General features: G+C 51.2%; 1 protein-coding gene across 2 annotated transcripts in view; it reads left to right on the forward strand.

The window, feature by feature from the left end:
* INTS1 (integrator complex subunit 1) overlaps positions 1–20743 on the forward strand; it is a 29328-nt gene extending 8585 nt beyond the window's left edge. Inside the window, exons 16-46 of one of the 2 annotated variants that reach the window (XM_019542054.1) lie at positions 288–348; positions 731–928; positions 1237–1366; positions 1564–1743; positions 1835–1984; positions 2468–2647; positions 2801–2905; positions 3836–4003; positions 4103–4214; positions 5361–5522; positions 7146–7292; positions 7684–7782; positions 8190–8314; positions 9186–9440; positions 9818–9977; positions 10712–10852; positions 11191–11368; positions 11447–11570; positions 12108–12238; positions 12859–12946; positions 13589–13815; positions 14772–14895; positions 15366–15499; positions 16203–16395; positions 16566–16693; positions 17080–17192; positions 17780–17893; positions 18738–18808; positions 19381–19472; positions 19608–19717; positions 20137–20743. In XM_019542054.1, the coding sequence (XP_019397599.1) occupies positions 288–348; positions 731–928; positions 1237–1366; positions 1564–1743; positions 1835–1984; positions 2468–2647; positions 2801–2905; positions 3836–4003; positions 4103–4214; positions 5361–5522; positions 7146–7292; positions 7684–7782; positions 8190–8314; positions 9186–9440; positions 9818–9977; positions 10712–10852; positions 11191–11368; positions 11447–11570; positions 12108–12238; positions 12859–12946; positions 13589–13815; positions 14772–14895; positions 15366–15499; positions 16203–16395; positions 16566–16693; positions 17080–17192; positions 17780–17893; positions 18738–18808; positions 19381–19472; positions 19608–19717; positions 20137–20252 (4316 nt within the window). In that variant the 3' untranslated portion in view covers positions 20253–20743. The remainder of the gene's footprint in view (positions 1–287; positions 349–730; positions 929–1236; positions 1367–1563; positions 1744–1834; positions 1985–2467; positions 2648–2800; positions 2906–3835; positions 4004–4102; positions 4215–5360; positions 5523–7145; positions 7293–7683; positions 7783–8189; positions 8315–9185; positions 9441–9817; positions 9978–10711; positions 10853–11190; positions 11369–11446; positions 11571–12107; positions 12239–12858; positions 12947–13588; positions 13816–14771; positions 14896–15365; positions 15500–16202; positions 16396–16565; positions 16694–17079; positions 17193–17779; positions 17894–18737; positions 18809–19380; positions 19473–19607; positions 19718–20136) is intronic. The other variant, XM_019542055.1, reaches the window with a different exon arrangement.
* Positions 20744–24559: the final 3816 nt, after the last annotated feature.

The following is a 24559-nucleotide window of genomic DNA, read 5'->3' on the forward strand; positions in this document are numbered from 1 at the left end:
GGGGCCCGAGGGGCTCCCAGCAGGGAGGTGGCTGTTCTGTTCCCAACACGTCCTGCAAGGGCCCCACATTACCCAGGACCTTCTTTTTACCCCCTATGTATTTAAAAAAGGACTTCTTATTGTCCTTGGGTTATAAGAAGTGGATGGGAAGGGGTGGACTTGTCTAGAGGTGAAGCACAAGCTAGAAACCATGCTAGCAGCTGTCTAGAATGTTGGTGGAATGTGTTGCGGTGGGAGTAGACAGCGGGGCTCCAGTCCCCTGACTGTTGTTTCCTCTTGTGTTGCAGGTTTTGCTGCCTGGGAGGAGTACCCCTCGCTGAAGATGCTCATGGAGATGGTTATGACCAAGTTAGTTATGTCTTTCAGTTTATTTTCACTGTTAGACGCAGTTTTTTGAACCAAAGCTACAGTGGACCAGTTCCTTTCCTTCTCTCCCACTTGGGAGGGAAGATGGGATTGTGGGACAAAGCTTGCCAAAGTGAATTCTGTGGGATGGCAGCTGTGGTCGAGCCTAGAGAGAGAGGGACCTCTACAAGCAGCGGAGCCAGGCTTTGCACAGGCTGGGGTGGCAGTGGGAAGTGCTTTCTTGGCAAGTGTTCATACCCCTGCTCATTTGGAAGACCTACTGGCATTTTCACTGGCTGTGGGAAATAGAAACATTGCAGCATTTTGACTCTTTGACCTTCCTTGAGGTTCTGGGCTGAGCAAGTAACTCTGACTCTTCTTCCAGTAATTACTCCTACCCTCCCTGCACCCTAACGGATGAAGAGACCCGCACAGAGATGATTAATCGCGAGCTTCAAATCTCTCAGCGGGAGAAGCAGGAAATTCTGGCATTTGAGGGTCACTTGGCTGCTGCGTCCACAAAGCAAACTATTACAGAGAGCAGCAGCCTCTTGCTGTCTCAGCTGACCAGTCTGGACCCACAGTAAGTAGCCTTCACACTGCAATTGGTCCCGCCCTAGCATCAGGACTCACAGGGAGGAACAAAGCTGAAGTTCTCATGGGGCTGAGGAAAAAGCCCAGTGTATGAGCTTTTGGGAAAGAGTCGGGGGAGAAACGGGACAGTATTGGCCAGAGTGAGTGAGGAGCTGTAGGGCAAAAGAACCAGGGCCCTTCCACATAGAGTACCCCTGCCTTTCCCTTTTCCCCAGCATGTGCACATCTTTTTGCAAACTCTGCATCTTAGTGAAGGGGCAATCAGCCATGTGCTTGTCCTGCTTGTGTCTCTGGCAGGGGCCCCCCACGCAGACCTCCACCACATGTCCTGGAGCAGGTGAAAAGTCTCAATCAGTCCCTGCGCTTAGGGCACCTCCTCTGTCGCAGCCGCCACCCGGACTTTCTACTCAACATCATCCAGAGGCAGGTGGGTTTCCTGAGGTCCTGGGAGAGTCGCTGTGTGGCTGGGAGGAAGCATGGGAGCAGCTAGAGGGGCCTGAAAATGGTTCATTTCTCTTGGTCACATCTTGCTGCAATCTGTGGCAGCCTCTTGCCAATTGGGCGTGTGAAGCATGTGGGATCCTGGTTCCACCAGCTTATTGTTGTCACTGTCCTCATCCCAAGGCCTCCTCCCAGTCCATGCCATGGCTGGCAGACCTGGTGCAGTCCAGCGAGGGCTCCCTGGATGTCCTTCCGGTGCAGTGCCTTTGCGAGTTCCTGTTGCATGATGCTGCTGATGAGTCTGCCTCTGGTGAGGAAGAGGAGGAGGGAGAGAGCAAAGAGCAACGTGCGAAGAAGCGCCAGGTGAGGGGCCCCTGCTCAGTTCCAGGTCAGGTGTTTGTAAAGGGCCTGGTTCCAACTTGCTCTCACTGGATGGGAATGTGTCTCTCCACAGAGGCAGCAGAAGCAAAGGCAGCTGTTGGGGCGTCTGCAGGACTTGCTCTTGGGCCCCAAAGCTGATGAGCAGACAACATGTGAAGTGCTTGACTACTTTCTTCGGCGCCTCAGTTCATCCCAAGTGGCCTCACGTGTTCTGGCCATGAAGGTGAGAAGAACAGGGTGCAGCTGGTTTAGGTTTTCCAGAAGCAGTGGGCAGAGCCCTGCCAGTGGGCTTCGGGCCACTCTGGGGCTTGGTAGATCTTTTTAATAGGGCTCCCATCTGTATCTATATTGCCTTTTGAGCTAATATCCAATGGCTTTCTCTACCCCCATGTTTGTCTTCAAACTCTTCTCTTCTGTTTCCTGGAGCTTTCATATTGGCTGTACCAAAAAGAGCTAACCTCTCTGCTCCAAGCATACCTTTCTGATTATGGATACAAGACTTAGCTATCCCATGTGTGAAGTGTATGGTTTCTTTGGTTGCCACTTAGATGTAAATAGCTGATTTCTGATTATTGCAGTGGGATGGCATTGGGGACTCTTTCCATTTGGGGGGGGGGAGTGTCTTAGTTTATAGTTCAGTTTTGGAACCATTTTCTGGCTGTGTCTTTATGTATATGGGCTTTATCTGTTGGGTGTCTGCCTGCAGGGCCTGTCCTTGGTGCTGTCAGAAGGGGGACTGCGTGATGGAGAGGAGAAAGATCATCCTATGGAAGAAGACTCTGGTGACTCTGAACTCCTGCAGGGGTATCAATGGCTGCTTAGGGATTTACCACGCCTGCCGTTGTTTGACAGTGTTAGGGTGACTACAGCTCTTGCCTTGCAACAAGTAAGTACAAGTAGGAGCAGCCAGAGTGGGTATACTTGTGGAGAAGAGTGGCCTGCTCAGAGGGTCTAGAGTCTTCTGTCCTCTTGGAGCTAAACTGAGCCAGAACAAGTGCAAGCAGGTGTAACTTAATAGTGCTCCTCCTTGTCATTCCAGGCTATCCACATGGAGACTGACCCTCAGACCATCAGTGCTTATTTGGTATACCTTTCCCAGCATGCACCAGTGGAGGAGCAGGGACAGCACAATGACCTTGCTCTGGTGAGAGCCTGGCAGGGGTCCTCAGAGGGTAGCACCTTGATCCCAGCAGCTTTCTGCTCTATAACTCCTTGCTGCTAATGAGCTATACAAGCTACCCACCTTGTGGGGATATACAGAGGCCTTTTTGATTTGCATTTGTCACAGAAGTTAGATGGCATGCGCATGTCAGATCTGGGATGTAGGTGGCAAATGTGAGAGTATGGGTATAATGCAGCTGCTGAGGTGGCCAGCCCTGGGTATGTCATGGTAAATGCCTGGCAGTTAGGATCGTGCTAGGATAACAAACATCTCGAGACACTACGCTTTCTGTAGTAACCAGAACAGGACACCCGAATTGTTTTTCTGTTTTGAGTCATTGTTGGCCTCTCTGGTACCTGGCTATTTGTGGTAGTTACCCCGCCTATAGATTTTTCCAGGCTGCTTTGCTGCCATTTTCTCTTCTTTTCCCTTGTGCTTTTGTTCATTTGGGATATGGGTCCCCTAGAGAATCCCCTGAACTGCCTCTTGGTGTCTAACAACCTCCTGGGAAGCTGTGCAGGGTGGATTAATTGTCCCCTCTCTCTGGGTCCAGTGCCACGTCTGTTGTTGAAAGAGTGAATACTGTGAAATCCAAGTCTGCCAACCTCATGACAAACCTTAAGCCTGATAGATCTTCCCTTTGCCATTGTAGAGCATGGGAATGGGGATGTGTTGGAGCCTTATAAGGAAGAAAAGAAATTTGGGTCATGTCTTGTACTGTGGTGAACATTTCCTCTGAGTACGGTTGTGTGCATAACCCTGTGCCCTCGTGTGTAAAATGGGACTTGAGGGTTAATCTGGGGCAGGGTCAGTTGGATTAAGATTTTTTCCAGCAACTGAAGCCCGAGGGAGGAGATGACTGCATGGGGCAGGCGCCATGGAAAGGCTTTTATGGGTGTCCTGTCTCTGCAGGATGTGGCCAGGCTCATCGTGGAGCGGTCTACCATCATGTCCCACCTCTTCTCTAAGCTCTCCTACTGTGCCGAGTCGGACGCAGTGCTGGTTGCTCTGCTCTGTGTCTTCTCTCACTACATTAGACGCATGCGCCAGAGCAAGGAAGGCGAGGAAGTGTACAGCTGGGTAGGTCCTCCTCCCTGCTTCCCTGGATCCCTCCTTTTCTTCCAGCTGGCAACATGTCTCATTTCTCCACTTCCCTTCCTGATCTTTCTTTTCCGGCAGTCTGAGTCCCAGGATCAGGTGTTCCTGCGCTGGACCAGTGGGGAAACTGCCACGATGCACATCCTTGTGGTCCATGCCATGGTCATCCTGCTGACCCTGGGACCTCCTCAAGGTTGGTGATGTGGTGCTTGAATGATTTGTGGGAGTTGCTGGTCTGGGGCATGGATCTGGGGGTGCAGTCTCCCCTGCCCCACATCTGTAGTCAAGGAGCTATCTTTCTGCCTGTAGTCTCCTGGGGGATCCTGGTTAGGGTCTCAGACCAAGCAGTGTTCCAGCTTCTGACTATCTGCATCAGGTCTCACCGTACCTCTTTGTGGCTTCTCCACATATCAATGCATGGTCTGTGGGAGGAGGGCACTTGCACTCTTCCTGCTGTTACTACCTAGTCTTGGCCACTTCTCTGTGTGACCCAGGGAACATGGACTTGGGAGCCAACCATGCCTCTTCCCGACCCCCGCTTTGTGGTATTAAGTGGTTTCCCCTCTGCTCTGTCAGACATAACAACCTGTGCATTATCCCTTCCTACGTTTGCCTTGGTGCCCTTCATCACCCCACAAACTCTGCACAGTGGAGGCAACTTTCAAAGACAAACAGATGCCTTCTGTTTCTCTTTCCAACTCCCATGTGCCTTTATGCCTTTTGAAAGCTCTTCCCAAGGGCCCTCACCTTTGGTCACATGCCTGCATGTTCAACCCCTCTTCCATTGCTGGCTATTTAAAATGTGAGCACCAGCAGTGAGACACCTGGCTGACAAGCCCCCTCCTTCCCCAGCAAGGGTTCCTGTTCCTACCTCCTGACTAGATGCAGCAATTAAAAGTAATTGGAAGGGGGAGAATGTAGCGGGGGGTGGTGCTCACATAGACCCTTTTTACTTGAGCATGTTGTGTGCCTTCTAAAATTGCCTAGGGAGCTCCATGTTACTTCTCTGTCTGGTTGATTTAAAATGTGTGTTATATATATTGTGGATAACAAGCAACAGACAAAACAGTTCATGGGCTTTTGGGGTCCATTGGAATATCGTAAATCCACTTTGCAGTTCAGTAGGTATGTTTGAACTAGTAGCACCAAATCCTGCATGGTGCTAATTAGGAGCTCTCTCCTTGATCAGGTGACCCTTCTTTCTTCTTGGTGTTTAGTTTGTTTCCTCACTAGAGTAGAAGGGTCATGCAAAGAAATGGCCTGATGTCTGCTGAGAAGGGCAGGGAATATAATATGCACTCAGTACCCATGTAGAGTAACTTCTGTGCCTACCTTTAAGTAGGGGACAGTGACTTTTACACCTTGCTGGACATCTGGTTCCCGGAAAAGAAGCCACTCCCCACAGCCTTTCTTGTGGACACCTCAGAGGAGGCTCTGCTGCTTCCTGACTGGCTCAAGCTGCGCATGATCCGCTCTGAGGTTCCTCGCCTAGTGGATGCAGGTGAGCCGAGCCCAAGGAACCTCCTGTGGGAATCCCTGAAGCTGAGGAAATGGGAAGGTTGTATCAGCCAGGCCTAGTGACTGGGAGCTCTAGTGCGTCTTAGCCCTTCTTGAGCCCGTGTATGATCTAGATCTGTCTGATGGGGATGCAGGTCACTGTTGGCCCCAGAGGGAACTTGAGTTTAGAGGGGACTGTCTGTTAGCTACTTCTCATTTTTTCCTTTGCAGTGGACAGTCACTCAGCCTCCAGGCACAAGGCCCTGCTGCACTGGCCCGATTGCCAAAGGTTGTCCATCACACAGAGACTTAAGGAGTTGGGCCAGCTCATGAGGGGAGGCAAACGGGGCCTCTCCACCTACCCTTTAGTGCTGGTTTGTGTTGCCCACGTACAATTTCTTTCTCTGCTAAAAACATGTATTTTGTATGTGGGGGTCAGCAAACAGCATTTAAGGCTGGGGGGTGGAAAGAGGGAGGTAGGTCCTCACATCCCAGAAAGCTAATACTGGTGGGAAGTGAATAAACAGTAGCATTTAGCAGAGAACTGGGACTCGAAGGGAGACGAGCCCTCTTCCTTTAGGCCCCACTGAGAAGAGTGCAGCTCTGTTCTGAGCTCTGTTCATGCCTAGCTGACCCTTATTCCAGCTCTGGTAAGGAAACACTTTGGTTGTTGAAGTCTTGAAGTCTGTACTACCTGGCCAAAGACTGCGCCTTTCCATTTATTTAAAGGAAGTGAGGGACTGCAGAAACTCTATGCAAGGCCTTCCTTTTATCTATACTGGGGTGGCCAATCTGTGGCTGATACCACAGGTGACACAGGCAACCGCTGTATGTGATGCAGCAGATCGGGGAGCAAGCAACATGGTGGCAAATAAGGCAAGGATCAGAAAGCAGCGTAGTAGATCAGGCAAGGAGCACAGGGCAGGAAGCAGAAAGCAGAGGGCATCTTGGGTAGGGAGCAGAAGACAGAATAACAGATTGGGTAAGGGAAAGGGATCAGAGTAGCACTTGGGGAGGGTGTGGGGTTAATTTATGGCATGCCTGTGAAAAAAAAGGTTGACCCCCACTGATGTATACCAAGTCCGTTTCTCTGTCGTGGTTTGAATTAATTAGCTCACCTATATGTTCTCCAGTGTTGTATATGTTCCAGCTTGCATAACCCTGACAGTGTCTGACTTTGACCCAGCTTTTGGTTATGGTCATTTTTCTTATCACGTGGCTCTTCACTGCTCTCGTTATTCTTTGCGTTTGGAGCTTTTGTCCCTTCCTTGCTAATGAAATGATAGTTCTCCATAACCAGTGATTGAATTATTCAATAATTCCTGCCTGCAGTCATCAACGGATTGGGTGGAAGTTATTTTTAATACAAATGATCTGGTTCTTTATCAAATTAAATGGAAGATCAAATTAACCAGTGAGTGAATTAACTAGAAGATATAATAAGAAGAGAAATATGTGCAGAACAAAGGAAAGATGGCAAGCAGCTGTCAGTTTGGCTCAAGGCCTGCTACAGCTCTGTTAGGAAATATGTCACCGCTGATGCATCCCAGCCCAAAAGAATCAGCTAAGGGACATGTCCTTTGAATGAGGGATGCAGGTTTCTGACAGGCCTCTTGTATATTCTCAGCACTGCAGGACCTGGAACCCCAGCAACTGCTTCTCTTTGTTCAGTCCTTTGGTATCCCAGTCTCCAGCATGAGCAAACTCCTTCAGTACCTGGATCAGGCAGTATCCCACGACCCCCAGACACTGGAGCAGAACATCATGGACAAGAGTAAGAGCCAGGGGTCAGGCTGTTTGGGAACACATCTTCTAGAGCTGCTGTTTGTTTTCAACCTGCTTTGTTAGTGTGAAGTATTTTGTAGCTTTCTTTTGAGGACCCAAACTAGCTTGGTGATTCCTCTGTCAGGCTCACTTGGTTCTTTTGATGGAGCCGCATTTTGGGAGGCCTTAGGCATGTTTCCCCAAGGTGGGGAAGGGGTTTCTGGCTGGAGAGTTTGGGAATCATTTGAGTGGCAGCTGCTGGCTTTAAGGAAATAATTGGGGTTTGTTTATGTTGGTGTTTCTCCGCTTGCTTACCAAGTAGGAGCTGCACGGCTGGCTACCTCTTCTGTTCTGACCAGGAGAAGAAGGGAGGCCGTGGTCATGTCTTGTTCTTTTTTCAGATTACATGGCTCATCTTGTAGAAGTTCAGCATGAGAGAGGAGCTACTGGGGGCCAGACCTTCCACTCCCTGCTCACCGCCTCCCTGCCAACACGCCGAGGTATTGCACAGCCTACCCTCATCTCTGTTAGATCAGAGCCTGCTCATGGACCCTTCGCCTTAGCCTTTGTCAAAACCAGGCACAGTCTGCCTTGTCTGTACCTAGTTGTATTTCAGCTTGTTTCAGAGCTGGGAGGGGGAGTGCCGATTTACCGATGTACACCAGCTCTAGGGAAGTCTCTGCTCTCCCCTCCTGGGCTAGAGGAGAAAGTCTCATGCATCTAGAGTACTTGACTATGGTGGAATCTGCCTTAGGTTTCCTTTGTTACTTGTCTTCTCTTGTTTGGCCTATATGGAAATAAAGCTGTTATTTGCATGACACCAACTAACAATATTGTAGTGCTGGAGGAAAAATCTCTTCCTTGGGCCCCAGTTGAAGACTCTTGCCTGTGTTTAATCTCTCTGCAGACAGCACGGAGACACCGAGGCCAAAAATTAGTCCCGAGACCCCGCAAGGACAGGGCAGGATTCGGGCCCTGACACAGATCCGGGTCCTGGGCCCAGAGGATGACCTGGCAGGCATGTTTCTTCAGGTACTGCCTCGATCTTGGATTTACAAAGCAGTATTTTCTGCAGCCGCTTTCCTGGAGTGTCTTTTGTAGGCTCCCAACTTTGGCACTGCGTTGTTTGGCTTCATGAACTCCTCTGACCTCCTGCACTTATGGGGGGTGGGATGCATGGCCAGACAGAGTGGCAGGAGCGCAGAATGGTGGGAAGTGGCGGCAGCCGCCGTGTGCGAGCTTCCCCTCCCTCCTGTGTCCGGCCCACTAGGCAGTGCCTGTGCAGCCCGCAGAGAGGCACCGCTGCCCTCACTCTACCCCAGCCCTGCTCCTGGCAGGCAAAGGCACAGGGTGGTGGGTGGCTGCGCTCTGTCCCCGCTTGCTCGTGCATACCCCCTAAGGTCCTCCCAAGTACCCCTGGGGATATGCATACCCCTAGGTTGACAACCCCTGCTGTAGGGTATTTGGCATTAAGGTAATGGCAAGATCTTGCAGTTAAACCATGGAGTCGGTAGTGTTGGTTTCACTTCTCAACTCTGCCATGAGTAGCAGTTCTCTGGAGAAGTCTCTTAGCCTGGCTGTCTTGAATTTCCAGCCTCCATAGCATGCTGCCCCTCCATAGCATGCTGGCAGTGTGGCAGGGATGAGTCTGAATGTTCAGGATGTGATATATAAAAAAAAAGGATTGGGCTTAATGATCTCACTGCGGCCATGTGCCTAGGACTTGGACTGTGTTCTTCTGTTGGACACAGAAGCTGGGACTGTGGTGCCCATCTCATCTAGTGACTGCTGCCAGGCGACATGTCAGGAAAGAGCCTGTGTTGCAGTCCCTCCTTGACTGTGGGATGTTCCACCAGTGGTCCTTTTTGTTCTCTCACAAACCACTGCTCTTCTCTGTCCTCAGCTCTTTCCCCTGAACCCTGATCCCCGGTGGCAGAGCTCAAACCTGCGCCCCATCTCCCTGGCATTGCAGCAGGCCCTGGGGCAGGAGCTGGCCCGCATCCGCCAGGGGAATGTGCAGACAGCAGGGATTGCAGCCCGTCTCCTGCAGGCAGTGGCAGCGTTGCTGAACTCTCCACACAGTGGGACCCTGGTCATGGCAATGCACCACAACCACTTCATCTCCTGCCCACTGATGCGGCAACTCTACCAGTACCAGGTGGGGTGTGGGCCCAGGCTTCTTTCTAGCATGCAGTGGTTTGGTGGTGGGAGGGGAGCCCTTTGAAAACTAAGAAGGGGGAGGTACTGGCCGCATGGAGTCTCAGGGAACAGTAACTGCAGTATAGCACTGACCCTCAGAACAGGCTGAAGTTATCTCATGCTGCATTGGTAGAGGAAAGCAAGGAGTCTCAGATGACTAGCTGTATCAGGATGTTTTGCAGTGAGTCCTTCCACATGTTTACTTGGCTGCTACAGGTCACTGCATGGCTGGTTCCAGGTGGGAGGCTGGCAGCACCTGGTCTGGCCACCTGGCTGTGCCTCCCCTAACCCTGTGTTCATGCACTTCTCCTATCATTCTTGGTGTTCTCTCCCCAGCGCTGCATGCCCCAGGACACGGCCTTCTCTTCGCTCTTCTTTAAAGTTCTTATGCAGATGCTGCAGTGGCTGGAGAACCCTGCTGTGGAAGATGGGCCTCTGAATGCCCAGCTCAAGTCATTTGCCGTGCAGTACTCAGCACGGCACAGGATCAATGACGGTGCGAAGCGTTGCATAGATGGTGGGGCAGAGCAGAGAAGGGTGCAACCCAAAACCACATCGAGAGTGTAGTGCTGTCTGCCCTCTCCCTGGGTAGGATGTAGGGGTTGGTCATGCCTCTGCATGTTGTGAGCCCCCCCCAAAATTGCTTGTGCTAGCCTGGGAGAGGCTTTACTTGAGCTCATGTCCACCTGTTACGATGGCGGCATTATTCAGTCCAAATGATTCAGTGTGGGGAGGATTTTAAAGGAAGGCTTATCCATGGATGTTTTTGTAGAGCAGGCCAGAGGGGTTGGAGATCTCAGCACTGCTGCTCAGACGTGATAATGTGCTGATGGTAATTGTCATGCAAGGCATTCAGGTGACTGCAAAGCACAACAAATTCACACCATCGTCAAAATTACAGTTTACCCTTAGGGGAAGGGAGTTCTGGAGAATGCAGCCCAGAGCTCAGGCTTGAGGACTGGACTTGATTAGCCCTTGTGTTTACTTGTATTTTCTAGGGTTGTAACCCTGGTTTTTCTCTTAGCTGTGTGTGCCTGATCCTGGCGGCACCACTGTCAGCTGGGGGTTACTTATGGGAGGGAAATGGAGCCAATACATGCTGGTTTCACATGTGGAGCTCTTAAAAGAGTAGGGGCTGATGGTGCAGTTCACATGAGAGGCCACGGCTGGTTGCCACAGCTGAGGACCTGGTGTAGTTCTAGTGGTGCCAATCCTGTGATCTCCCTACAGTCCGCAGTGGCTTCCTACACCTGGCTGAAGCACTGGCATTCCGTCGGGATCCCGACTTGGTTAGCTCCACGCTGCGCACTGTCATCACAACCGTGAAATCAGGAGAGAAGTGCAACGTGGAGCCAGAGCTTGTCAGCAAAGGTACATATGTCCTGTCCTCCCTCTTCAAGCCACAGAGGAAGGAGACACAGGAGGGAGTGAACATGTCCTTGCAGAACTATAGAGGCAGCCTTTGTTCTCCTGATCAAATTAAATTTGCCCCTGTGTTGTTATAGCTCTTTTTATTGTACTGTTACGTTAAAGCTGCTTGGGGCATGGCTGTCCTATAAGAACTAGGCTTGCTGCTGGTAGTTTGAGTGCAGGGGTCTGCCTTTTTCCCCAGCACTCTAAGGCAGTGGTGTATGAAGGGTCCTCATGAAGTTTAGTCATCAGGCTCTGCACTGCTTTTCACAGTTTCTGAAACTTTGTCTCTCTGCTAGTCCTCCAAGGTCTGATTGAGACACGCTCTCCTTATGTGGAGGAACTTTTGACCACCCTCTTTGCTGCTGTTGAGACCACAGCCCGGTTTCCTGCCATGAGACCAATTGCTGTAGTGAGCTCTCTGCTGCTCCAGGAGAAAGAGGAGACGCCTGTAAAGAAGGAGATGGAAAGCTGCAGGTTAGTCCCAAGGCTAGTGGATATCCTTTGCTTTGTCTGGTTTTGTGGCAACTTCACTGACATCTCTTCTCTCTTCAGTGGTGAGGTTGCTTGGCTAGGGCCATCCTCAGGCCTTTTCATCGACTGGCTGGAGATGCTGGATCCAGAAGTCATCAGCAGCTGCCCAGACCTCCAGCAAAGGCTGCTTTTCTCCTGGAACAAGGTGAGGGTTGCACAGCTAAGGATACATCTAAACTAAGTCACTTTTTTTGGGCCTCACCCTTAAAGACTGACTTCTTTACACTGTTCTGCTGGTCAGCAGGGTGGGAAAGGGTCTTGGACCCTACTCTATGCCTTACGCCAATTTCAGAAGAGAACGAACAGTCTCTGAGGACCCTGTGCGGATCTTTTTTGCACTGTCTCTCACTGCTATAGCTGAACATTTGCATTTCTGAAGCTCAAAGCACTTTAAGGGCATAGTCCCCCAACAGCCCTATCAACTAGGTTTTCCCATTAGATGGTGACGTAGAAGGTACATAGCTATCCAAGTACATGCTGGGCCAAGGACAAGGTTGGAAGTCAGCGTGTTGGCTCCCAGTCCCATGCCCTGATTGCAAGGCAATACAACTGTTCTAAACTCAGGTCCCCATTTCTGCTGTTCTACCTGTGTCTCCATCTTCCCATAGTATCCTGATGTCCTGTCCTCTCCAGTTCAGTGACCCACATGGATTCACATTTTTTCTTTCCTTGGTTCTTTCAGGCCAAGGATCAGTCTGGATCCCAGATACCATCTTTTCGTCCATACCTGTTGGCTCTCCTCACTCACCAGTCGAGCTGGACCACACTGCACCAGTGCATCAGGCTTCTGCTTTGCAAAAACCGGGAACAGAGGTGAGTCTTCCCCATTGGTCTGGTTGAGGAGTTTTGTGTAGGCTAATCAAGCATGTGCCAAGAAGGACAAGAAATCAGACAGTGAAGAATGTGGCTTCCCTTGCTGTTCTTCCCCCTCCAATCAGCTCTGTTGCTTGGTGGGAAGGTGCCTAGTTCCAGTTTCTGTTTAGTTTGCTTGATATGGACATTATCTAATGGAAGTTGCACAGGGGGATCAGACTCGTGTTGTAGCCTGTGAACGCAGGAAGCATCTATTGTGTTATCCATACAATGTTACTCTCTCTCCTGCCTTTCTGAATCCTGTGTGTTAAGCATCACTTGAATTGGTGACCAGCTCCTGGTTGTATTTGGCTTCCACAAGACTCCTGCATCCCTGGCTGATTGCTTTCTCAAGCTGTCCCACCCTTGTGCTGTCCTTATAGTAAATCCTCCGATAGTCTCTGGGAGCAGGATCAAATCTCCGTTCTGGATTGGCTCTGAATCCCATGGATATATTTATCCAAGGTGCTAGGGATCTGTAAACATGCCTGCCCCATGGGTGACTATTGCTGAAGGGCTCGCCTAGGCTCCATTCCCACACTTGCCTTTGAATCCCTTCTTATTCTCTTGCATCCTGGCAGGTTTGACCCAACTGCGTCCTTGGATTTCTTGTGGGCCTGCATTCATATCCCACGGATCTGGCAGGGCAGGGACCAGAGAACTCCCCAGGTAGGGGTTAAATCATCTGCAGGATTGATGGAGCATCCTTTTCATGCTGCCTGACTCTTCGTGGCCAGGGGCAGGAGCATCATATTGAGCTCCCTGCTCAGGTGCACACTAGTGTTGGGTTTGTAGTTTTGATAATTGTCAATGAAAATTCACACCCAGCTGTCAAGCTTTCACTGCAGCAAAACCAGCCTGGCTGTGTGTTTCCCCTGGGGAGTTCCCTGGTGCTGTGCTGAACTTGCAGCTGGGTTGCTCACTCACTGCAGAACTAGCTTCACTAGAAGCACTCAAGACTGGAGCGCAATCATTATGCTCTCTATAGACAGGTAACGCAACCCCCTTCTGCAGTGGAAAGCTGTTTGCAATGAAGGTTGAGCTGCGTTAGCAAAGTTCTTAGCTAGGCAAGTGCAGTAAGATGGAAGCAGTTGCATTGTGGGAAGTTGGCAGAAGTAGATTTAAAAAAACCCTTGCTGTTTGGAGGGGGGTGGTGCTTAGTTTCCCAGTCGTGGCTGCTGGGCAGTTTTGAGAGTGAGCCCAGAGGGAGTTTGCCTTTCTGATTTATTTGAGGGGAGCAAATGACAGCGAGGCAGTGCTGGGCTAGGCCTTGCCTCCGCCCTCCCCTCACAAGCATCCCTGCTGTTGCAGAAACGTCGGGAAGAGTTTGTGCTCCAGCTGAAGGCACCGGAGTTGATCAGCATGGTGGAGCTGGTCCTGGCTGAGGCAGAAACCCGGAGCCAGAGCACAGAGGAGGCCTCTTGCACACTCATCCAGTCACGGCTGCCCCTGTTGCTCAGCTGTTGCCATGGAGATGTGGAGAGCATTAAAAAAGTAACGGAGTATCTGACTGGCTGCATCCAGCAATGGGGGAACAGGTGAGGCTGTGGAAATGGGTGGGAGCTGTGCAGGCACTAATCATGGTTATTCAGGCACTGTTTTGGCAGTGAGGTGGCCAGAATAAGACTTGCCCAGGCAGCTTCGTGACAATTACCATGTTCCAGAGAGCATCTGAAAACTCATCAGTAAGATGCCTTGGAAAAACTCACAGGGGACTGTGATGATCAGGGCAGGGACTTGGTTCTCTCTCCAGTGACACAGGATCCAGGTCATTCCATTTCAGAAGTCAGGGCATGTTGTTCCTAGCTGCCAGCCCAGCAGGCCCTGCCCACTCCCACCTTGGGGACCTGGAAATATATTCATCTCCCCTGCTGCTTAAATTGTTTCTGGGAATCCATTGTGCAGCTGAAACAGCTGACCGTTTTTGCCGTGCCGGAGGCAGATTGGAGCGTCGCCTGCCTGCTCAGAGTGTCCCTGGCTCCGCAGGGCTGACACACTCATGTCTGTAAAACAAGCCAATGTCAATCATGGACCAGCAGAGTGGGAGCAGACTGGCTGAGGCTCTGTAATCAGTGTCCCTTGCAGGGCAGGGGATGACTGCCACATAGAGAGCAGGTGCACTGAATGTGTGTGGGCCATGTCCTACAGGCGCGTTCCTGCCTGCAGCCCTGTCTGAGATGAGGGATTACCTCTTTGTATTTATAGTGCTGGCATTGTGCATGAGAGCTCCACTGTGGGAGGATGACTAGGGCTGGCTTGCCACATGCTCTAAGGCAGTTTGGAAATGGCAGAGCTGCTTGCTGAAGAATCAGGCAGCCCCACTGGGAAGCCCCATAGAAACTGCTCTTAGGCCACAGGCAACTCAAAAGGGGCTGTCTAAGAGTGGAGAGTTCTTCAAATTGGGGGTGAAGCCATTTGCTGTTCACTGGCCAGCCTGGGACACCTTCCCTCCCAGAAATGTAACAGTGCTGGGTTGTCTACATTCTCTTTTCAGCTCAGTGGGGAAATGCTGCCAAGACCTTCTCCTGCAGATCTACCTGCAGCTCCCAGAGCTCCTCATACCCATGCCTGAGATGCTGCTGACCAGTGAGGGTGCCACAGACGGCAGCACCTGCAAGGTAGATGGGAGAGCAAGCAGCAGTCCCAGTTTCTCACCTCTCAGATTGCTGTGACCAGAATGGGCATTTGCCCCAGGAGAGTGAGCAAGTGTTGACTGAGATGACTCCAGTCTCCTCCCTAACCCGTTACTTCCAAGTGTCCTTGCTGGATCCGTGGCACTATGAACTCTGCAAGGTTCTGTGTGATGAAGGCTTAACTCAAGCTCCTGCATCCTCCCACACTGCTAGGCCCCTCAGAGTTGCGTGGAGCAGAAACAAGTAGCCTTCAGGTCCCACTTTTCTGTTGGGGACATTGGGTCTTGGATCCTGAGGCAGTTGGAAGGCTACTGACTTATCCCAAGTTGTACCCAAACAATCAACTTATCCTTCTTCCTAACCAAATCATGTGGAGGACTTGAAAACCTCACTGATAAAGCTGGGGAGCCAAATCTTTTATTAGCTTAACTTCCCTCTTGTTGCAATTCTTTCAGCTTGATGCCCTGGTTCACAGATTCATCACCCTTCTGGCAGACACCAGTGATTCCAAGTCATCTGAAAGCCGTGTGTGGGATGCCAACATGGCATGCAGGAAGCTGGCTGTGGCTCACCCCATCCTTCTGCTTAGGTACTGCCCCTTCTCTTTGTCCAGAGCTATTCAGCTGGACATTTCCTTCCACATTAGCCCCCTACTCCCGAAGATATTTCCCTTGCAAACCTGGTCATGCTTCCATGTGTGAAAGCAATGATGCAACTAGCAACACTTCTGGCTGGCTGTCCTCCTAAGGGGCATGTCCTTTTATTTAGTGTCAGCTGAAGAAGTCTTGAAAATGAGGGTTAGAGGACTGGTCCTCCCGTCCTTGCGCGTTTAATGGACATGGGTCTGTGCACTAGCACAGTGAAAATGATGAGAAACTTCCTCCTTGGAGCGAGTTGGGCCACCTCACAGCTGGTTCTGCTGCAGTATAAGTCACTTAAAACACTACAGGTTACTGGGGCAGCTGTTTAAATTAGGCAAATGGTGTTAGCCAGTAGACAATTCCCATGGATTTCAATACTGAAGCTGTCTCTTAAGCCAACTTAGTAGAAGTAGCATGCACTGGGCTGTTTATACCTCATTTTGGCCCATTCCCTTGTTACCCAGCATGGCCAATGCCTCCAGTGGTAGCCTGGAAGATGGTTAGGACCTGGTCTGTGGGCTAGAAGCATTAACCTGCAGTGCCTGGCAGATGATTGTCTGATTGCCAGATATGCTCACTGCACGCGTCTCAGCCTGTCTTTGGTGGCTGTAGGAAGGCATTGGAGATGAATGTTCTGCTCCTTGGTTTCAGGCACTTGCCAATGATTGCAGCTCTGCTCCACGGGCGTGTTCACCTCAACTTCCAGGAGTTCAGACAGCAGAACCACCTGACTTTTTTCATCCATGTCCTGGGTATCCTGGAGCTTCTGCAGCCACAGGTGTTCCAGAACGAACACCAGGTGGCTCTGTGGGACTGTCTGCTCTCCTTCATTCGCCTGTTGCTGGTACGAGCCATCACTGCATGGGCAGCCAGCTGCCAGAGGGGAGTTGGTACCTGACTGGGGGGGTCCTGTGTAGAATATTTTTGTGCATGCACCCAATTGCACGGTGCTGTGTGAATGGGGGATGAGCCCCCACACTTGGTCTTGTGAAGCAGCTTCTCCCCCTCTTTCAGAACTACAGGAAGTCCTCCCGTCACCTGGCCGCCTTCATCACCAAGTTCGTCCAGTTTATTCACAAGTACATCACATGCAACCCCCAGGCTGCTGTGTCCTTCCTGCAAAAACATGCTGACCCACTCCAGTAAGTCCTAACCTCACTCCATTTCCCCTGCCATTTCTTTACTCTCAGCCCAACTGCACTGGCTCATACTTGGTCCCAGAGGCAGCAGCAGAGGGTCCAACATATGGGCCTTGTGCTGACTGTCGTTTAGTCCTGGTTGCAAGAGAGAAGGATCCTGGAGCTGCCTCACCAGTTCTGCTTGCATTCTAGCCTGCTGTTTCCATTTGTGTGTCTCCCTTCTGGTTCTTCCTTGTGGCTCTCTTCTCCTGCAGTCACTGAAGCCAGGCTTTACTCCTTTCCATATTCATTTGCTTTCAGACACATGTCCCTCAAGTGTTCCTTTTCCTTACTCATGTGTGCTAAGCTGTTGCTGTTTTATGCAAAAAATGCCTCCTTTCTCCTTGTAGTGACCTCTCATCAGATAACAGTGATCTAGCAATGCTGAAGTCTCTCCTGGCTGGGCTGAGTCTGCCCAGTAAGAGTGGCATCTCGGACAGAGGCTCTGAAGAGGAAAAGGATGGTGAGTCCACGTGGGTGGAGCAAGGAGGGCGGTTTACTTCTGTCTCTTGCTGGGTTGGGCTGGTTCTGTGTACTCCACAGTGGTGTGTTTTTTGGGGTACTGATGCTTCTGTGTGGACTCCATCCTGAGCTCTGCAGTCCCAGCCTTCCTAGGACAGTGAAGGACAGCTTTTGAGTAGTGCACGATGAGAACAAGCCCTCCTGTGTCAGCAGGATTGAAACCAGTGCCTGGGCAGCATTAGGTGCTAATTTTGCAGTCTCTGAGCTATTGGAGCCAGAGCCTCACAGTGCAGTGGAACAAGAAGCTGATGTTACGGATTCTACTGCCCACCACATTTCTTCTAATGAACCAGCTTGGATCTTGTAAAGACACATCTTCTCCTGCCTCATTCTTAGTTGTCACCTTGGTTCCTCATAAGCTTAGGAAAATGGGTGTTAAAGATACATGAGAGTCACTTCTTGTGGAAGCTATGTAAGGACACTGGGGGACAGTGGTCAATGGGCTGCATTGGCTGAGAGTGCTGGACATGTCTTTGTATTCAATGTAAAGAGAATGCCTGGGAACTGACCTGTTTTACTCTGTCCCAGATGAAGCAGCAGCGGGCTCCCTCCCACTGGTCAGCATGTCTCTCTTCACCCCCCTCACCCCAGTGGAAATGGCCCCATACATGAAGAGGCTTTCCAGGGGCCAGACTGTTGAGGGTAAGCAAGTGCAGCCTTTGGTAGCACCATTCCTAAAGTACCTCACCGGCCTCATAAATCTACCCTCTGCTGTGGCAGCTTTTCAGCAGCTCAGTGTGACGTTGCTCATGATCACAGACCCAGAAATAGACAAAAATACAGACAAATAGATATGGGTATTTAATTGGGAGAGAGAACCTGGAAGCCTGTAGCAGTCAGACAGGCTCATCCAAATCAAAATCACAGCATAGGTCTCTTTGAGGTGTTTGTATCAGAAACTGCAAGTGCCCTGAAGCCTTACAACAGTGAGCTGTGATTTTTTTTTTTCTTTTGTTCCAGTTTATGGGCTGAATAGGGTTGAATCTGGTCCATGCTGTGTTTGGAAGCCTCCCAGAACAGTTCAGGTGCTCTGATTGATTGACTGATTGTGTGCCACACTTTGTTTGGAGTTGGTATTGGACCAATGCCTGGGTGTTGTGCTGACTGAAGAGCTGTCTGAACATTGAAACGATGTCCAGCTCCTCTCAAGGCAGACATCCCCTGGTGGCTTTCACAAAAGATTAAGGTGTTAGTGTGGTATCCCAAGGAACTGCCCTCCGCTTCTGCTTTCACTTGCATCCAGTATTCCTGAAAAGCAGCATTGCAGTGTAGTGTTATGAGCAAGCCCCATGTGGGGAAACTTCTACAGTAAAAGTTGCTGCAGAGGTGAAATGTTTGCTGTGATTGGCGCTAGTAGTGAAAGCAGCCTCTGTTGAGGCAGTTCTGGGTCTGTTGTATGGGGAACCCTGGTTTGATCTTCTTTGAAGCATCATCTCATTTCTTTGGGTTACTGAAGTAAAGCCACCCCCCTGTGTCTTTCCCTCAGACATCCTGGAGGTGCTGACTGACATCGATGAGATGTCCAGACGGAGACCAGAGATCCTGGCCTTCTTTGCTGTGAGTATGAGTGGCTTGGAAGCTTGCTGTCTCTTCTGCTTCATGGGACATTCCTTACAGCACAGTCCATCATGCACAGTTTAACTTGAGTCTAAGCTGGTTCTCTGCTTCTTGAGTCGTTGTTGAGGTGTTTCTGAATAGGCCGGTTTTGAGTTTAGACCTTGCACTGCCGCATGTGTGTGCCCTACCTCCTGCCCCTTCTCTGTCACACAGTCCCTGTGATTTACTGTCTGACTTCTTGTAGATCAACGCCTCTCAGGTCAAGCTTGCCACAGGGCTAAACAGATACTCTGTATGATAAGGTCCTTGGAGATAAATGAGCAGCTCTGCAATAGGTACTTGTGTGGGAAGATCAAACAACCCAGGGATGAGGAAGAGGATTGGGGCGGGCAATCCAAGGTGCTTAAAGCATTGAGAGCTGGCCAGTCCATACAGAGAGACACCTGCGTTTGATCTTCGTGGCCCTGATCCATGAGGGGCAGGGTCACGTGAAGCCCAAGGGGGTTGTGTTCAGTGTCTCGCCACGTGATCTCACTGACCAGGAGGTTGGTCCATCTGTCTCCGTCTCTCAGACTAACCTACAGAAGCTGATGAGCTCTTCAGAGGAGTCTTGCCGGAACCTGGCCTTCAGCCTTGCCCTGCGTTCCATTCAGAACAACCCCAGGTGAGATTCACTGGGACCCAGCAGCGCAATGCTTTTTTTGAGTCACTTGCTTCTCTCTCGGTCAAACGCCCTTGCACATGTGATGGTGATAGCACAGGTGTGGATTGTGCTGATGGTACTGTGTTTCATTCCCAGAGTTGCTGCAGACTTCCTCCCCACATTCATGTACTGCCTTGGCAGCCGAGACTTTGAAGTGGTACAGACAGCACTGAGAAACCTGCCGGAATACACCCTTCTTTGCCAAGGTAGGACAGGTCCCTGGCCTTACACTGTGTGTCTGGCCCCAAGAAAGAGCAGTTCTCTTGTCCAGAACCAGTAACCCTGGTTACTGGCTGTCCAGTGCCCAGATCAGCTTTGCTCTCAGCCCCACGCAGGGGGTACTGCAGGAGCCTGGGTGCCCAGCATAGACTCCTGTGCTGATACAGGGTCTCCCTCTGAGCTATGGTGCTTTGTAACTATCTGTTGAGTGTCTGGAGTGTTACATATGCGTAGAGAGAGGGCTGGCAGTGACCTTACTGTGGTGGGAAGCCCCTCTCCTTCCCATTGGAAAGGAGTCTGAATTCTGCTGCACTGAGAGGTGGGGAGCCCTTCCTCTGTGTGGCTGTCACTGGTAAATCTGAGCCTTTAGACCTGTTCCTTTTACTTACCCATTTCCCCTTCACAGAGCATGCGGCAGTGTTACTGCACAGGGCCTTCCTGGTTGGGATGTATGGACAGATTGACACCAGCTCCCAGATTTCAGAGGCCCTGAAGGTTCTCCACATGGAAGCCATGATCTGAATGTCACCATCCCAGGAGCTCGTCTTTTGGAGGAGTTGAATACTTTGGACTTGTCCATTTGGGTTGAATCCTGGGAGAAAGCATTTGTGTTTCAGCCCTCATGCACTGGAGTGGACAAGACACACCAGGGAAGGCAGCCTAACTGTGAGAGGAGAGGGCTCACACCTGGGCTCTCACCAGTAGCAGGTCCAGCTCAGGACATCACTTCTTGGGGATCAGAAGAGCCCTGGGCACTACACATTAAAGGGACCATTCCTTCACGGGCACCTTGGACAGCATTTACCCAGTTCCACTGGGCAGCAGCTGTACTCTCCACCTTGGACCCACGGTGCTGTTGACTGTGGACTGTGGAAGGGAACTGGCCACAGGGTTCCCGAGGCTTGTGTTCTCTCCCTTGCTTACTGGAGGGAACACTGAAATCCCTACAGCAAGAGACTTGTCATTATTTTGCGATTCTTTTTTAAATTAAATCTCTCCTGGTTTCCATCCTGCTCCCTGATGGCCTGACATCCTCCTTGCCCCCAGCCACAGGGGCTCCTTTCTGTTCTCTCTCAGGTTTTTCCCTCTCCTTCTCGGAGAGAGCTTCTGTGACAAACCGTACAGATCCCTTGCTGCTGCCAGCCCTCCACAGCCAAACCTGACTGGAGCTTCACGGGGGCTTCTTGTCCCCTGGTTGCTGCTCCTCCAGAAACATGGCTGTTTAGTTTCCTGCTATGTAATTTGTCCCTTGACTCCTACAACCGTTGGAGTCTCATAGGCACAGATTTAGCAGATAGGTAGTAGCAAGATGTGAAGTCCTTTAGCTGATTCCCATGTGGCCTGTTTGATGGGGGGGCAGTCATTAGGTCGTAGCAAGCCTGTACGAAAAGCACGGAGTGGGCGGAGTATGGTGCTGACGGCTGTGTGCCACCAGAGCATTCTCCGTACAGGCCAAAGCATGTGTGGATGTGCAAACCAAGGGGCAGGATTTTAGGCTTGGTAACCTCAATCTGCCATTTAGGTACTGCTGACCTTTTTCTGAACTCCTCATTAGCTGTTGCCAAATAACCCTGGAGGCTCCCAAGTCTCCTAAATGCCTCCATTTCTGCTGTTTGGATTTTGGAGCTGCCCAAGCACTGCCACTGCCCCACAGTTAATAAGCTGCTCAGGGTCGGTCTTGGCTTAAGCCAAAGCCCAATACCCTAAGCAAGCTTTTTAAGCTGGGGAGGGCCTTAGGGCATCTCAGCATGTCCTAAACATCCCTGAGATGGGATTCCTGCCAGAGTGGGGTGGTGGAGGACCAGGTGCAAGCCACTGATCACACACAGGTAAGAGCTGGGGATGTGGAATGGTCTCGCCACTGTCAAAGAGCTGCTGGCCACTAGGAGGAGACCTGCAGACAGCATCTTGGGAACACAGCTGAGAGGCAAGGCGTGGGCTACCTAACATGATGTCCTCACAAGTGATTTAGGCCAGGACTCATGATTTGGGCACTTCTCTTCATTCAGAAACCTATCTCTGGCCCACCAGCAGCTCACTACTCGTGCCGCGGACCCTCTGCACTTTCCTCTGCTTCTAGGCACTTTGATAGTGAGGTGCATTTGCAACCAGCAGCTCCTTGAGAGCTGCCTTGCCTTGGGTCGTTGTCTCAGCCGGTGTCTGCTGCCGCCCTCTGTTACTGCTTCAAAGATGCCATGTGTGGGTCTTGTCTCCATCTTGGCGGGCTTAGAGGGCCGGCTTCTGCCACCTAAACCACAGGTATTGAGCCATTCCTCTGCATGCTGCAGATGGCATTGACCTGCTTTTAACTCCACTAGGTAGAGGCTGAGCTTTGTACTGCTGAGCAGATCTGCACTGAAATCCCTTCAGTCTGGCTGTAAATTTTCCTCTGCTTCAGGGCTACAGTGGTAAAAGGGAAGCTCTTAGCCGTATTGCCTCTGCTCAGCTGCTCTGGGGGTTTATAGAAGGCCTCTTTCTCTGGCTGCTGTTGAATCGGGCATCTTGACAGTGTCCTTTCTCCAGTGCTTGGAGAGAATTGGTTAGAAGACTGAAGCTGAGATAATTAAAAGGCCAAATAACTGCAGTGCAAAACCCATCATTCTCTTAGGTAGCCTTTAAAAGAAGAGATTAGAACAATCGCTTAATGATGCAACCTGCTCCTGTCTTCCTGAACATCTCCGTAGCAATTAGTTTGCTATAAATTAAGTGAAGGAGCTGAAGAAGATCAGGTCAATGGAATCGTTTTCCTCAGGGGCTTGGTGACAACGTGGATTAATGCTTTGTGTTCCTACCTGAAAGGTTACAAATGAGATCTATTGGATGCTCCGCACTTAGTCCCTGTTTCGGCCATCATTTGAATTGCTACACAGTCCATCACGGTAGAGAGGTGTCTCCCTCAGTTGTCAGCCTGGAACAGCTGGGAGGCTATGTGGTAGGATTTGAGGTGCTTTCATGGAACTTAGCAGGTGGGATGGGACTATCTTGGAGATGACGGCAAGCGGAGCAGGAGGAAAGGACAGGGCCCTTCTGGGGAAGCTTACGCTCCCCTAGCCGGGGCAAATGGGAAAGCTCGGGGAGTGTCACAGCTGGAAGCTCTCATTCAAGTGGTTTAAAAATGGAAGTGGCTGAAACCAAACTGTGCTGGTGATTCCGGTTCCCAGTGGTGTTCAAGGACTAAGACGTAAGTGGGTCTTCCAGCCACCCCAATTGGCAAGTCAGAAGAAACAGTGATCTGGTAAAGAGTGAGTGCATGGACTTGGTGCTGTGAGCAATACCTCCTGGCTTTCTGTTGGTCATTTTGCCAGCCGGTCTCACAGGATAGAGGAGAGGTGGAAAGGCCCCCGAGGGACCCAACAGGTTGGAGTAGCTCCTTGTTCTTTGTGGGAGTGTAGATTTTGATATTGCCCGCTGATGGGCATGGTAGGAATACTTCCATCGGGCTCCGATGCTTGTGCTGCTGTCCATTGGGAAGCCTGGGGACACCGCCTAGCAGGATCCTTGTTGTGGGCTGGTGTTGTTTCATGCTGCTAATCTCTGGGGCCTTTGTGCATGGGGCTGGGAAGCGAGGTGCCTGCGAGCTCGGGGAGAGCCGTGGGTAGGTGCGGCTGGTGCTGGAGGGAGAGGTGGGGCTAATGGGGCAGAAGCCCAGCCCCTCTCACCTGAGAAGTGACAGCTCTGAAACGGGTGGTGACAGCGTTACTGATGCACTGACGCTGGCCCGCCTCGGTAGTTTCTAGTTGTCTCCTCCAGCCGGCTGGGCTCCTCCCGCATGTCTGGGCTAAGCTGACAGGACTGTCTGCTGCAGGCTGTGCCCACCTCTTCCCTTCCCCTGGGAAAGGACAGGGGATTCTTCCCTGGAGAAAATTATTTCAAACTCCCCTGGGGAAACAGAGGGAGGTGCTGCTCAGGCTACAAGGTGGTCCCTGGCGGAGCCCAGAGTTGACCCCCTGAGGTAGCCACCAAAGCTGCCTTGGGGTGAAGATTTCCCCAAGCCAAATTGCACGAGAACAAACCAAGTGTCCTAGACCCTCTAGTATTGCTATGAGCCTCTGGCATAGAGATACTCCAGAAAGGCTAGGCTGTCTCCTTCGACATCCATTAGAGCAAGCTCCTCATGGCTGTTCTGGCATAGAGGCACTTGCCCCAAGGCCTGGCTCTGGCCTCCCAAGCACTTGTGGCCATCTAGCAAGTGTCTGAGCTCCAGGAGGAAGCTCTCTTCACATAGCCACCACCAGCGGCACTGAGACTTCACTGGGCCCAAGTGCTTACAGGGAGAGTCTCTGCATGGGGGAAAGGTCCCTGGGCTTGAGGGGGTTATGTGAGCCAGCTTCATGCTCTGCTTTGCCCTTCCTTCCCAAGCAGGAGCATCTCTCGACAAGCCCTGGAGAGCAGGAGCTGTCTGTGTGGGCTGCAGTTTCTTGTTCTGAGGTCTGGAGTGACCGAGCTGAGCTCTCCCCTCCTTCCTTCTCAGGTCTGGCTTTTTTTTGTGGTTTCTGCATGAAGGGCCATCTCATTTATCATGATTGCTCTCTGCAAATGATCCGGCACTTAGCACAGTCAAACTGGCGGGGAAGGATCCAATTACAGAGAGCCTGAGACCCAGGCGCTGAGCATCCAACTGCCTGTTACCCAGGGACTTGCCAAAAGGAGCCCAGTGCTGGACTTGATGTGGGAGGGGATGAGACTAGAGCTGGAATGAGCAAACCTCTGGGCTTCTCTCCCTGCTAAGTCCTGGTGCTGAATGTGGGAAAAATGGCAAGAGCCTAGTGGGGTTGTTTTCCCCTTGGTCTCTGCACTGCCGAGGTCCTAAAGGGAGACCCAGGGCTCAG

This window comes from Crocodylus porosus, unplaced genomic scaffold, assembly GCF_001723895.1.
Source record: "Crocodylus porosus isolate Cpor-Errol unplaced genomic scaffold, CroPor_comp1, whole genome shotgun sequence".
In the NCBI taxonomy this organism is placed as follows: Eukaryota; Metazoa; Chordata; order Crocodylia; family Crocodylidae; genus Crocodylus; species Crocodylus porosus.